The sequence below is a fragment of the Patagioenas fasciata genome, chromosome 28 (genome assembly GCF_037038585.1).
Source record: "Patagioenas fasciata isolate bPatFas1 chromosome 28, bPatFas1.hap1, whole genome shotgun sequence".
NCBI lineage: Eukaryota > Metazoa > Chordata > Aves > Columbiformes > Columbidae > Patagioenas > Patagioenas fasciata.
Window position 1 is genome coordinate 622243 of NC_092547.1, and position 13060 is coordinate 635302.

Here is a 13060-nt window from a genome sequence, read left to right on the forward strand (position 1 = left end):
GAAGGTCACAATGGGCCCATGGGACAAAGAGGGTGCCCACGGTGTCACAGTGGGCCCTGGCGACAAAGGGGGATCCCCAGGATGTCACAATGGGCCCCGGGGACAAAGTAAAATCCTGGAATGTCACAATGGTCCCCAGTGACAAAGGCGCTCCCCATGGTGCCACAATGGGCCCTGGGGACAAAGTGGGTCCCCAGGATTTCACAATGAGCACTGGGGACAAGGGGGGGTTCCCAGGGAGTCACAATGGGTCCTGGGGACAACGAGGCGTCCTGGGACGTCACAATGGGACTTGGGGACAAAGGGGGTCTTCCACAGTCTCACAATGGGCCCTAGAGACAAGGGGAGATCCCCAGGATGACACAATAGGCCCTGGGGACAAAGAGGAGTCCCCCTGAATGTCACAATGGGCCCTGGGGACAAGGGGGGTCCCCATGGTATCACAATAAGCCCTGGGGACAAAGTGGGGTCCTGGGTTGTCACAACTGGCCCCAGTGACAACGGGTGTCCCCATGGTGCCACAATGGGCCCTGGGGAGAAAGAGGGTCCCCAGGATGTCACAATGGGCTTTGGGGACAAGGCGGGGTCCCCAGGATGTCACAATGGGGTCTTGGGACAAAGGGGGTCCCCAGGATGTCACAATGGTCCCTGGGGACAATGGGGGGTCCTGGGACATCACAATGGGCCCTGGGGACAAAGGCGGTCCCAGGGTGTCACAATAAGCCATGGGGACAAGGGGGGTCCCCAGGATGTCACAATGGGCACTGGGGACAAAGGGGGGTCCCCACGGTGCCATGATGGGCCCTGGCGACAAGGGGGTCCCCAGGATGTCACAATGGGCCCATGGGACAAAGGGGGTACCCATGGTGTCACAATGGGCCCTGGGGACAACTTGGGGTCCTGGGATGTCACAATAGGCCCCGGTGACAAAGGGGGTCCCCGTGGTGCCACAATGTGCCCCTGGGACAAAGGGGGTCCCCAGAATGTCATAATGGGCACTGGGGACAAGGGGGGTCCCCAGGATGTCACAAGTGGCCCTGGGGATAAAGGGGGTCCCCATGGTGCCACAATGTGCCCCTGGGACAAAGGGGTCCCCAGGATGTCACAATAAGCCCTGGGGACAAGGGGGGTCCCCAGGATGTCAGAATGGGCACTGGGGACAACGCGGGGTCCTGGGATGTCACAATGGGCCACGGGGACAAAGGCGATCCCCATGGTGTCACAATGGGCCCTGGGGACAAGGGGGTCCCCAGGATGTCACAATGGGCTCATGGGATAAAGGGGGTACCCACGGTGTCACTATAGGCCCTGGGGACAACGGGGGGTCCCCACGGTGCCACGATGGGTCGTGTGGACAAGGGGGTCCCCAGGATGTTCACAACGGGCCCTGAGGACAAAGGGGGTCCCCACGGTGTCACAATGGTCCCTGGGGACAACTTGGGGTCCTGGGATGTCACAATGGGCCCTGGGGACAAAGGCGGTCCCCAGGATGTCACAATAAGCCCTGGGGACAAGGGGGGTCCCCAGGATGTCACAATGGGCACTGGGGACAAAGGGGGTACCCACGGTGTCACTATAGGCCCTGGGGACAACGGGGGGGCCCACGGTGCCACGATGGGCCCTGGGGACAAGGGGGTCCCCAGGATGTTCACAATGGGCCCTGGAGACAATGGGGTGTCCCCAGGATGTCAGAATGGGCCCTGGGGACAAAGAGGGTCCCCAGGATGTCACAATCGGCCCTGGGCACAAAGGGCGGTGCACATGGTGTCAAAATGGGCCCTGGGGACAAAGGGCGTCCCCAGGATGTCACAGTGGGCCCTGGGGACAAAGTGGTCCCCATGGTATCAGAATGGGCCCTGGGGACAAAGAGGGGTGCCCTGAATGTCACAATGGGCCCTGAGGACAAAGGGGGGTCCCCAGGATGTCGCAATGGGCCTTGGGGACAATGGGGGGTCCTAGGATGTCACAATGCGCCCGAGTGACAAATGGGGTCTCCATGGTGTCACAATGGGCCCTGAAGACAAAGGGGGTCCCCTGAATGTCACAATGGGCCCTGAGGACAATGGGGGTTCCTGGAACGTCACAATGGGCCCTGGGGAGAAAGGGAGGTCCCCAGGATGTCACAATGGGCCCTGGAGACAATTGGGGGTTTTGGGATGTCACGATGGGCTCTGACGACAAGGGGAGGTGCCCATGGTGTCACAATGGGTCCTCAGTGACAAGGGGGGTCCCTATAGTGTCACAATGGGCTCTGCAGACAATGGGGGGTCCTGGGATGTCACAATGGGCACCAGTGACAAAGGGGGTCCTCATGGTGCCACAATGGGCCCTGGGGAGTAAGTGGGGTCCTGGGATGTCACAATGGGTCCTGGGGACAAAGGGTGATCCTTTGATGTCACAAGGGGCCCTGGAGGCAAGGGGGTCCCCAGGATGTTACAATGGGCCCTGGGCACAAAGGGGGGTCCCCATAGTGTCACAATGGGTCCCCAGTGACAAGGGGGTCCCCACGGTGCCACGATGGGCCCTGGGGACAAGAGGGGGTCCCCATGGTGTCACAATGGACCCTGGGGTCAAAGGGGGTTCCCAGGACATCACAATGGGCTCTGGGGACAATGGGGATCCTGGGACATCACAATGAGCCCTGGGGACAAGGGGGGGTCCTGGGACGTCACAATTGGTCCTGGGGACAAAGCGGTTCCCCAGGATGTCACAATGGGCCCCGGGGACAAAGCAGGGTCCTGGGACGTCACAATGGGCCCTGGAGACAAAGGGATTCCCCAGGATGTCACAATGGGCCCTGGGGACAAAGGGGGTCCCCACAGTGTCACAATGGTCCCTGGGGACAAAGGAGATCCCCACAGCGTCACAATGGGCCCAGGGGACAATGGGGGGTCCTGGGACGTTATAATGGGCCCTCGGGAAAAAGGGGGTCCACATGGTGCCACAATGGGCCCTGGGGACAACGGGGGTCCCAGGATGCCACAATGGACACTGGGGACAAGGGGGTCCCCAGGATGTCACAATGGGCCCTGGGGACAAGGGGGTCCCCAGGATGTCACAATGGGCCCTGGGGACAACGGTGGCTCCTGGGATGTCACAATGGGCCCTGGGGACACAGGTGGTCCCCAGGATGTCACAATGGGCCCTGGGGACAAAGTGGGGTCCTAAGATGTCACAATGGGCACTGGGGACAAAGGGGGTCCCCATGGTGCCACAATGGGCCTTGGGGACAATGGGGTCTCCCCAGGATGTCACAATGGGCCTTGGGGACAAAGGGGTGTCCCCTGAATGTGCATAATGGGCCCTGGGGACAGAGGGTGGTCGCCGGGATGTCTCAGTGGGCCCTGGGTACAATGGGGTGTCCTGGGATGTCACAATGGGCCCCAGTGACAAATGGAGTCTCCACGGTGTCACAATGGGCCCTGGGGATAAAGGGGGGTCTCCAGGATGTCACAATGGGCCCAAGTGATGAGTCCCCACAGTGCCACTATGGGCCCTGGAGACAAGGGGGGTCCCCAGGATGTCACGATGGGGCCTGGGGACAACGAGGGGTCCTGGGACGTCACAATGAGCCCTGGGGAAAAAGGGTGGTCCCCATGATGTCACAATGGGCACTGGAGACAGTGGGGGGTCCTGGGATGTCACAATGGGCCCTGGGGACAAAGTAAGGTCCTCGGCTGTCACAATGAGCCCTGAGGACAAGGGGGGTCCCCAGAATTTCACAATGAGCACTGGGGACAAAGTGGGGTCCTGGGATGTCAAAATGGGCCCTGGGGACAAAGGGGGTCCCTTAATTGTCACAATGGGCCCTGGGGACAAGGGGGGTCCCTTAATTGTCACAATGGGCCCTGGGGACAAAGTGGGGTCCTGGAATGTCACAATGGGCCCAGAGGACAAAGGGGGTCCCCATGGTGCCACAGTGGGCCCTGGGGACAAAGGGGGTCCTGAGACGTCACAATGGGCCCTGGGGAAAAGGCGGGGTCCCCACGGTGTCACAATGGGCCCTGGGGACAATGGGGGGTCCTGGGATGTCACAATGGGCCCCAGTGACAAAGGGGGTCCCCATGGTGCGACAACGAGCTCTGGGGATAAAGGGGGTCTCCAGGATGTCACAATGGGCCCTGGGGACAAAGGAAGTCCCCAGAATGCCACAATGGGTCCTGGAAAGAAGTGGGGTCCCCACGGTGTCACAATGGGCCTTGGGGACAAAGGGGGGTCCCCAGGATGTCACAATGGGCCCCGGGGACAAAGGGGTCCCCAGGATGTCACAATGGGTACTGGGGACAAAGGCGGGGTCCCCATGGTGTCACAATGGACCCAAGTGACAGGACGAGTCCCCACGGTACCACTATGGGCCCTGGAGACCAGGGGGTTCCCCGGATTTCACAATGGGCCCTGGGGACAAGGGGGGTCCCCAGGATGTCACAATGGGCACTGGGGACAACGAGGGGTCCTGGGACGTCACAATGAGCCCTGGGGAGAAAGGGGGGTCCCCACCCTGTCAGAAGGGACCCTGGGGACAAGGTGGGGTCCTGGGATGTCACAATGGGCCCTGGGGACAAAGGGGGTGTCCATGGTGCCACAATGGGCCCTGGGGACTAGGGGGGGGGGGTCCCCTCGGTGCCACGATGGGCCCTGGGGACAAGGGGGTCCCCAGGATGTCACAATGGGCCCTGAGGACAAATTGGGGTTCTGGGATGTCACAATGGGCCCTGGGGACAAAGGGGGTCCCCAGAATGTCACAATGGGCCCTGGGGACATTTGGGGTCCCCAGCATGTCACAATGGGCCCTGGGGACAATGGGGGATCCTGAGACGTCACAATGGGCCCTGGGGACAAAGTGGGTCCCCATGGTGTCACAACACCCTGGGGACAATGCAGGGTCCCCAGGATGTCACAATGGCCCCTGGGGACATTAGGGGTCCCCACAGTTTCACGATCTTAACCCTTGACACCCCCCAACTACTGGGTCCTTAGGGTTACTCCCGGGTCCCTCCTGAACTGAATCCCCGCCCGAACTCCTGGGTCTGATAGAGGGCACGAACATTTTAAGGGTTAACAAAACATAATTGGGTGCCCACTAACGAGCCAACACTTTAGGGCTGAGCCACACGAGCCCTTAGTTCAGAGCTTTAGGTGAACTCATGGTAAGGAAACCAGAACCCAGCAGTGCCAGGATCAGGAGTTTTACGGCACCAGCTGTGAACTCGAGGGGACGAGAGAACCGAGATTTACAGCAAAAAGGGGGTGCCAGGCTGGGTTCAACCGACCTGGAGCTTGGGTCCCAGTCCATTCAACACAAGGAGCCAAACCTGAGGAAGCTGAAGGAGCCTTCATCCAAAGACCCCTCCTCCAGAGCACCAGGTGGCGCCGCACAGGCGAACAGGGGGCGTCCAGGCGGAGACTACGGCAGTGATGAGCGGGAAAGGTTATGGATGTGTGCGGGCGCTCCGGGGTCGTTGGGACACGAGCACCTCGCTGTATTTAAACGCAGCTCCTGCCGCTCGGAGCGGCGCACGAGGGGTGGAACCATCGCTCCCCTTGCGCCCGACGGCGAAACGAACGCAGCTGCTCTGGAGCCCTGCGGGGTGTGAAGGTTCATGGCTCCGGAGGCTGTAAAGTTGTTTCTGCGCCTCCGTTCCCCTCATGGCCCCCCCATTCCCTTCACACCGACCCTCAATCCACCCCCCACCCGACCCCCAGCTCCCCCCAAACCCCGACCCCCAGCTCCCCCCCACCGACCCCCAAATGCCCCCCCGACCCCCAATTCCTCCCCAGACTGACCCCCAATGCCCCCTCACACCGACCCCCAAGGCCGCCCCCGCACACCAACCCCCCAGTTCCCCCCTCAAACACCGACCCCCAATCCCCCCCCGGACCCTAATTCCCCCTCGCACTGACCCCCAACGCCCCCCACACCAACCCCTAATGCCCCTCACATCGACCCCCAAATCCTCCCCAGACTGACCCCTCAAATCCTCCCCAGACTGACCCCCAACTTCCCCCCCACACCGACCCCCAATTCCCCCTCACACCGACCCCCAATGTCCCCCCCCCCACACCAGACCCCAATTCCCCCCCACACCGACCTGCAGCTCCGGTCCCGCAATCGCCATTTCAGCTGGTTTCTCCTCAATCTTCAAGCACTTTATGGGCAGCTCGGTCCCGGCCTGCGGCTCCAGAACCAGCGCAGCAATCACCATTTCGGCTGGTTTGTCCTCAATTTCCAAGCCCTTTGGGGTCAGCTCGGTCCCCGCCTGCAGCTCCCGCGCCCGGTGCCACCTCATGTGTGCGTTCTTGCCCCGCATCGTGGCAAACGCCCTGGAAACGGGGCGGAAAACCCAGGTTTTAGTGCTTTTTGGCTTCACCCTCTCTGGGTGCGTTTTGGCGCGGGCCCGGCGCCGTTTCTCGGCTCCGCGCCGGGTGGCTTTAACACCTTTTAACCTCTTTATCCCCAAATAAGCAACAACTCACCTGCCGCACTCCGTGCATGGAAAGGACTCCCCGGCGCCCTCATTTTGGGCCATTTGCTGCTTCGTTTTGGCCCTTTCCTCGGGCGAGGGACGGGGCTTCTTCTTCGGGGGCTGGAAAGTGGCCTGGAAAGCAGAGATTCCCCTCATTCCCCCCTTTCACCAAAGGTCGAGAGCGCTGAGAATAAACCAGCTTGGAAACAAGACCCTATGGAACAGCCCATAGAGACAACTCAGCCAGGTGAGGCTAAAAGAGCCAAAACCGGCTCTTTTTGTGACACAAACCACCGCTTTTTGGCAGGGAACGCACAGCAATTCCCTTCGGCGGCGAAGCCAAAACCACAGAATATCCCCCAAACCATTCAAACCCCACCAGGATCGTTAATACCTGGAATCACTGCAATCAACCTGCAGCCAATCGAGCCCATTTCGGGCCCAAAAAGCCGCTTTTTTGGCCTCAAGGCGGTTTTCCCGTGGCGCAAATTCCGCGTAAACGCGTTTTCTACCTTCTCCTCGGCCTTTTCCTTGTTTCTCTTGGCTTTTTTGCCCGTCCCTTTTGCTCGGTAGGACTTGAGTTTGGTCGTTTTCTTCCAGATGTAGTAATATTCAACACACTGGGCCACAGTCTTAGTCTGGACCTAAGCGAGGGGATAGGGGCGGTTTAGGATGGAAACGCCGCGGTAAATCACATTTACGCCTCGTTTTGTCTCATTCCGGTGCCTTTTTTGCAGCGTTAAGCAGCAAAATGACATTTGGAGAACGGGAGTTCGATGCGTGACTCAAAAACGCGGCTTTTTGGGTTAAAAACCGATGATTTTGGGGGATTTACCTTCTTGTGGATGCGATAAAAGTCCTTCTTGTGGGTGGCAAAAGCACGGTGGAAAAGCTGCTGCTCCAATGGCGTCCACGTGTCCGAGCCTGCGGGGCAATGAGCGGGTTCGTTATGGGGAACGCAATTAGCAAATGGGGCGGGGGGGTCGTTATCGGCAGCCCAAGATGTTTAAATCAGCGTGGAAAGGGTATCGTGGTGTCTGTTTGTGTCCTGGGGGGGGAATGGGCCCCGTTCCTCGTTTACCTGCGTAATGATAATTGGCCAGAGGGTCCGATTCGGACTTGGGGGGCCCCCCCGAAAGCAGCATCTCCAGCGCCTTCTGCAAGAGGAAAAGGCTCGGGGTTCGCCTTCCATTCGGAGCAGGACGCCCCAAGTTGTGATTTTGGGGGTTTTGGGTGATATCGGGGGGGTTTTGGGGAGATATCGGGGGGTTTGGGGAGGTATCGGGGGGCTTGGGGAGATATCGGGGGGTTTTGGGGCGATATCAGGAGGTTTGGGGGTGATATCAGGGGGCTTTGGGGAGATATTGGGGGGTTTGGGGTGATATCGGGGGGTTTGGTGTGAAATCAGGGGGTTCTGAGGTGATATCAAGGGGTTTTGGGGAGATATCAGGGGGTTTGGGGTGATATCGAGGGGTTCTGGGGTGATATCAGGGGATTTGAGGAGATATCAGGGGGTTTTGGGCTGATATTGGGGGGTTTGGGGTGATATCGAGGTGTTTTGGGGAGATATCGGGGTGTTTTGGGGAGATATCGGGGGGTTTTGGGGTGATATCGGGGGTTTTGGGGTAACATTGAGGGGCATTGGGGAGATATCAGGGGGTTATGAAGAGATATCGAGGGGTTTTGGGGAGATATCAGGGGGTTTTGTGGTGATATTGAGGGGTTTTGGGGTGATATCAGGGGATTTGGGGAGATATCAGGGGGTTTTGGGGTGATATCAAGGTGTTTTGGGGAGATATCGGGGGGTTTTGGGGAGATATCAGGGGGGTTTGGGGAGATATCGGGGGTTTTGGGGAGATATCGGGGGCATGGGGGTGATATTGGGGCTTTTGGGGGTGATATCGGGTGGCTTGGGGGTGATATCGGGGGGTTCTGGGGTGATAACAAGGGGTTTTGGGGTGATATCGGGGGCTTTGGGGTGATATCAGGGGGTTTGGGGAGATATCGGGAGGTTTTGGGGTGATATCGGGGGGTTTGGGGTGATATCGGGAGATTTTGAGGTGATATCGGGGGGTTTTGGGGAGATATCATAGGGTTTTGGGGTGATATCAAGGGGTTCTGGGGTGATATCAAGGGGATTTGGGCAGATACCAGGGTGTTTTGGGGAGATATTGGGGTGTTTTGGGGAGATATCAGCGGGATTTGGGGTGATATCGGGGGGTTTTGGGGAGATATCGGGGTTTTGGGGAGATATCGGGGGTTTTTGGGGTGATATCAATGGGATTTGGGGAGATATCAGGGGGTTTTGGGGTGATATCTGGGGGTTCTGGGGAGATATCAGGGGGTTTTGGGGTGATATCGGGGGGTTTGGGGTGATATCGGGGGCATGGGGGTGATACTGGGGCTTTTGGGGATGATATTGGTGGGTTTGGGGGTGATATTAGGGGGTTCTGGGCTGGTATCAAGGGGTTTTGGGGAGATATCAGGAGGTTTTGGGGTGATATCAGGGGGGTTTGGGGAGATATCAGGGGATTTTGGGGTGATATCAGGGGGTTTTGGGGTGACATCGGGGGGTTTGGGGAGATACCGGGGGGTTTTGGGGTGATATCAGGGGGTTCTGGAGAGTTATCAAGGGGTTTTGGGGAGATATCAAGGGGGTTTGGGGTGATATCGGGGGAGTTTTGGGTGATATCGGGAGATTTTGAGGTGATATCGGGGGGTTTGGGGAGATATCGGGGGCATGGGGGTGATATTGGGGCTTTTGGGGTGATATCGGGGGGTTCTGGGGTGATATCAGGGGGTTTTGGGGAGATATCAGGGGGTTTTAGGGTGATATCGGGGGGCTTGGGGGAGATATTGGGGGGTTTGGGGTGATATCGGGGGTTTTGGAGTGATATCGAGGGCATGGGGGTGATACTGTGGCTTTTGGGGGTGATATCAGGGGGCTTTGGGGTGATATCGGGGGGTTTTGGGGTGGTATCATGGGGATTTGGGGTCATATCGGGGGGGTTTTGGGGTGATATCAGGGGTTTTGGGGAGATATCGGGGGGTTTGGGGTGATATCGGGAGGGTTTGGGGTGATATAGGGGGGTTTTGGGGAGATATCGGGGGGTTTTGGGGTAATATCAGGGGGTTCTGGGGAGATATCAAGGGGTTTTGGGGAGATATCAAGGGGGTTTGGGGTGATATCGGGAGATTTTGAGGTGATATCGGGGGGTTTTGGGGAGATATCGGGGCTTTTGGGGAGATATCGGGGGTTTGGGGGAGATATCGGGGGGTTTTGGAGTGATATCGGGGGCATGGGGGTGATATCAGGGGGTTTTGGGGAGATATCAGGGGGTTTGGGGAGATATCAGGGGGTTTTGGGGAGATACCGGGGTGGTTTGGGATGATATCAGCGGGTTCTGGGGAGATATCAAGGGGTTCTGGGGAGGTATCAAGGGGGTTTGGGGTGATATCAGGGGGTTTTGGGGTGATATCGGGGGGTTTGGGGAGATACCAGAGGGGTTTGGGGTGATATCAGCGGGTTCTGGGGAGATATCAAGGGGGTTTGGGGTGATATCAGGGGGGTTTGGGGTGATATCAGGGGGGTTTTGAGGTGATATTGGGGGGTTTTGGGGAGATATCGGGGATTTTGGGGTGATATCGGGGGGTTCTGGGGTGATATCAAGGGGTTTTGGGGAGATATCAGGGGGGTTTGGGGTGATATCGGGGGGGTTGGGGTGATATCGGGGGCTTTTGGGGTGATATCAAGGGGTTTTGGGAGATATCGGGGGTTTTGGGGAGATACCAGGGGCTTTTGGGGGTGATATCGGGGTGTTTTGGGGAGATATCGGGGTTTTGGGGTGATATCGGGGGGTTTTGGGGAGATATCAGGGGTTTTGGGGTGATATCGAGAGGTTTTGGGGTGATATCGGGGTTTTGGGGTGATATCGGGGGGTTTGGGGAGATATCGGGGATTTGGGGAAATACCAGGGTGTTTTGGGGAAATATCAGCGGTTTTGGGGTGATATCGGGGCTTTTGGAGTGATATCGGGGGCATGGGGGTGATATTGGGGCTTTTGGGGGTGATATCAGGGGGTTTTGGGGTGATATCGGGGGGTTTGGGGTGATATCGGGGGGTTTGGGGTGATATTGGGGGTTTTGGGGTCACTCACCATCAGGTCGCCGCGCGCTGCGTGCAGGCAGTGCAGGGCCAGCTCCAGGTTAAGGACGGCGCCGGGGACAGCGCTGGAGCTCCCAGGGACGGCACTGGAGCTCCCAGGGATGGCGCTGGAGTTTCCAGGGATGGCACTGGAGCTCCCGGGGACAGCACTGGAGCTCCCGGGGATGGCGCTGGAGCTCCCAGGGACAGCACTGGAGCTCCCAGGGATGGCGCTGGAGCTCCCAGGGATGGCGCTGGAGCTCCTGGGGATGGAGCTGGAGCTCCCAGGGACGGCACTGGAGCTCCCAGGGATGGCACTGGAGCTCCCAGGGATGGCACTGGAGCTCCCAGGGATGGCACTGGAGCTCCCGAGGATGGCACTGGAGCTCCCGGGGACAGCACTGGAGCTCCCGGGGATGGTGCTGGAGCTCCCGGGGATGGTGCTGGAGTTCCCGGGGACGGCGCTGGAGCTCCCGGGGACGGCGCTGGAGCTTCCGGGGACGGTGCTGGAGCTCCCGGGGATGGTGCTGGAGCTCGCCATGGACAGCAGGGTCAACACTGCAACCGACACGGGGTGGGGGAAACGGGCTGATGGGACATGGGGATGTTGGGGTTCGGGGGGGAAATGGGGTGATATGAGGTGGGGATGTTGGGGTTTGGGGGGGAAAGGGGGATGTGACATGGGGGTGTTGGGGGAAAGGGGGATGTGACATGGGGGTGTTGGGGTTTGGGGAAAGGGGGATGTGACATGGGGGTGTTGGGGGAAAGGGGGATGTGACATGGGGGTGTTGGGGTTTGGGGAAAGGGGGATGTGACATGGGGGTGTTGGGGTTTGGGGAAAGGGGGATGTGACATGGGGGTGTTGGGGTTTGGGGGTGGAAATATGGGATCCAACAAGGAAAAGCTGGGGTTTTTCAAGGAAAAGTGTGATACGACAATGGGTACGATTCAAGGAAAAGTTGGAGTTGGTCAAGAAAAGATGCGATATGATAAAGGAAATGTTGGGGTTTGTCAAGAAAAGGTGTGATAGGATAAGGAAAAGTTGGGTTTTGTTGAGAAAAGACGTGATAGGACAATGGAAACGTTGGGTTTTGTCAAGAAAAGACACGATAGGACAAGCAAAAGTTGGGTTTATGTCAAGAAAAGACACGATAGGACAAGGAAAAGTTGGGTTTGGTTGAGAAAAGATGCGATAGGACAAGGAAAAGTTGGGTTTATGTCAAGAAAAGACAATAGGACAAGGAAAAGTTGGCTTTTGTCAAGAAAAGACACGATAGGTCAAGGAAAAGTTGGAGTTGGTCAAGATAAGAACCAATAGGACAAGGAAAAGTTGGGTGTATGTCAAGAAAAGATGCAATAGGACAACAGAAACGTTGGGTTGTGTCAAGAAAAGACATGATAAGACAAGGAAAAGTTGGGTTTTGTTGAGAAAAAATGCGATAGGACAAGGAAAAGTTGGGTTTTGTTGAGAAAAGATGCAATAGGACAATGGAAACGTCAGGTTTCGTCAAGAAAAGGTGCGATACAACAATGGGTACGATACGAGAAGGAAAAGTTGGGTTTATGTCAAGAAAAGACGCGCTACAACAAGGAAAAGTTGGGTTTTGTCAAGAAAAGGTGCGATAGGACAATGGAAACGTTGGGTTTGGTCAAGAAGAGGTGCGACATGATAATGGGTACGATACGAGAAGGAAAAGTTGGGTTTTGGGGACAAAAGGTGCGATACGGGACAGCGGAAAACGAGCCAACCAGGTGGAGCGGAGAGCAAGAAAGACACGGAAAAACGTCACTATTTCTACCCAAAAGGCAGCGTTGGGAGCCCCAAGAGCAGCGACGACCCCCCCGGGGCCCAGGTGGGGTGGGCCAGGCACCCAATGCGTGCGATACCTGGGTCGGGCGCCTGCGGGTCGGTGTCCATGTCCCCCCAGGGCTTCCAGACCAGCTCCGCGCGCTCCTCGTCCTGCTGCGCCTGCGCTGGGTCGCGCAGGGCCGGCAGCTCCGCCTGGAAGCCGCTCCCCACGTTGATCTGCCTGGAGAGGGGACGGGAGGCGGTGACGGGGACCGCGGCGGCGCGGCGGGGGGGACGGGGGCGTTCTGAGCGCTCACGGCATCATCGTGCTCCGATCGGCACCGAAACCGCGCGGTTCGGCCGAAAACCACAGGGATTCGCTCCGAGACGCGGCAGAGTGGGAGAGACGCCCTGCGAGGGCTCGGAACAACAAAGCGTTGCCGGGGTTCCGCCGCGACATCAGCGCCGCCGGTGACATCAGCGCCTCGTGTTCCGTTCGGAATGGACGTCAATGGGTCCTGGTGGGCCAAACGAGGGGCAGGAAAAGCGCGACGCACCCGTTTTGCGCCCGTTTTTGGTGGTTTGGGGACTCACGGCCGGACGCTGATTTTGGGGGCGTCCTTCACCAGGCACAATCCCAAGTCGCCGTCCATTCTGCCTGCG

The 13060-nt window shown here is 58.4% G+C and overlaps 1 protein-coding gene across 1 annotated transcript; it reads right to left on the reverse strand.

Annotated features, from left to right (window-relative positions):
* Positions 1–6029: 6029 nt before the first annotated feature.
* LOC136115896 (zinc finger protein 541-like) lies at positions 6030–10721 on the reverse strand. Its single transcript, XM_071799828.1, has 6 exons — positions 10622–10721; positions 7546–7621; positions 7300–7388; positions 6977–7108; positions 6475–6596; positions 6030–6321 (listed from the first exon to the last, which is right to left on the reverse strand). Exons 1-6 carry the CDS (start codon positions 10622–10624, stop codon positions 6030–6032), a joined length of 714 nt encoding a protein of 237 aa, XP_071655929.1. The 5' UTR covers positions 10625–10721.
* Between the last annotated feature and the right edge of the window lie 2339 nt (positions 10722–13060).

Coding starts and splice junctions, on each gene's coding strand:
- LOC136115896 (XM_071799828.1), bottom strand. Junction 6,597..6,976: donor AGGAAAAGGCCGAGGAGAAG/GTAGAAAACGCG, acceptor TCTGCTTTCCAG/GCCACTTTCCAGCCCCCGAA. Junction 6,322..6,474: donor CCATGCACGGAGTGCGGCAG/GTGAGTTGTTGC, acceptor CCCCGTTTCCAG/GGCGTTTGCCACGATGCGGG.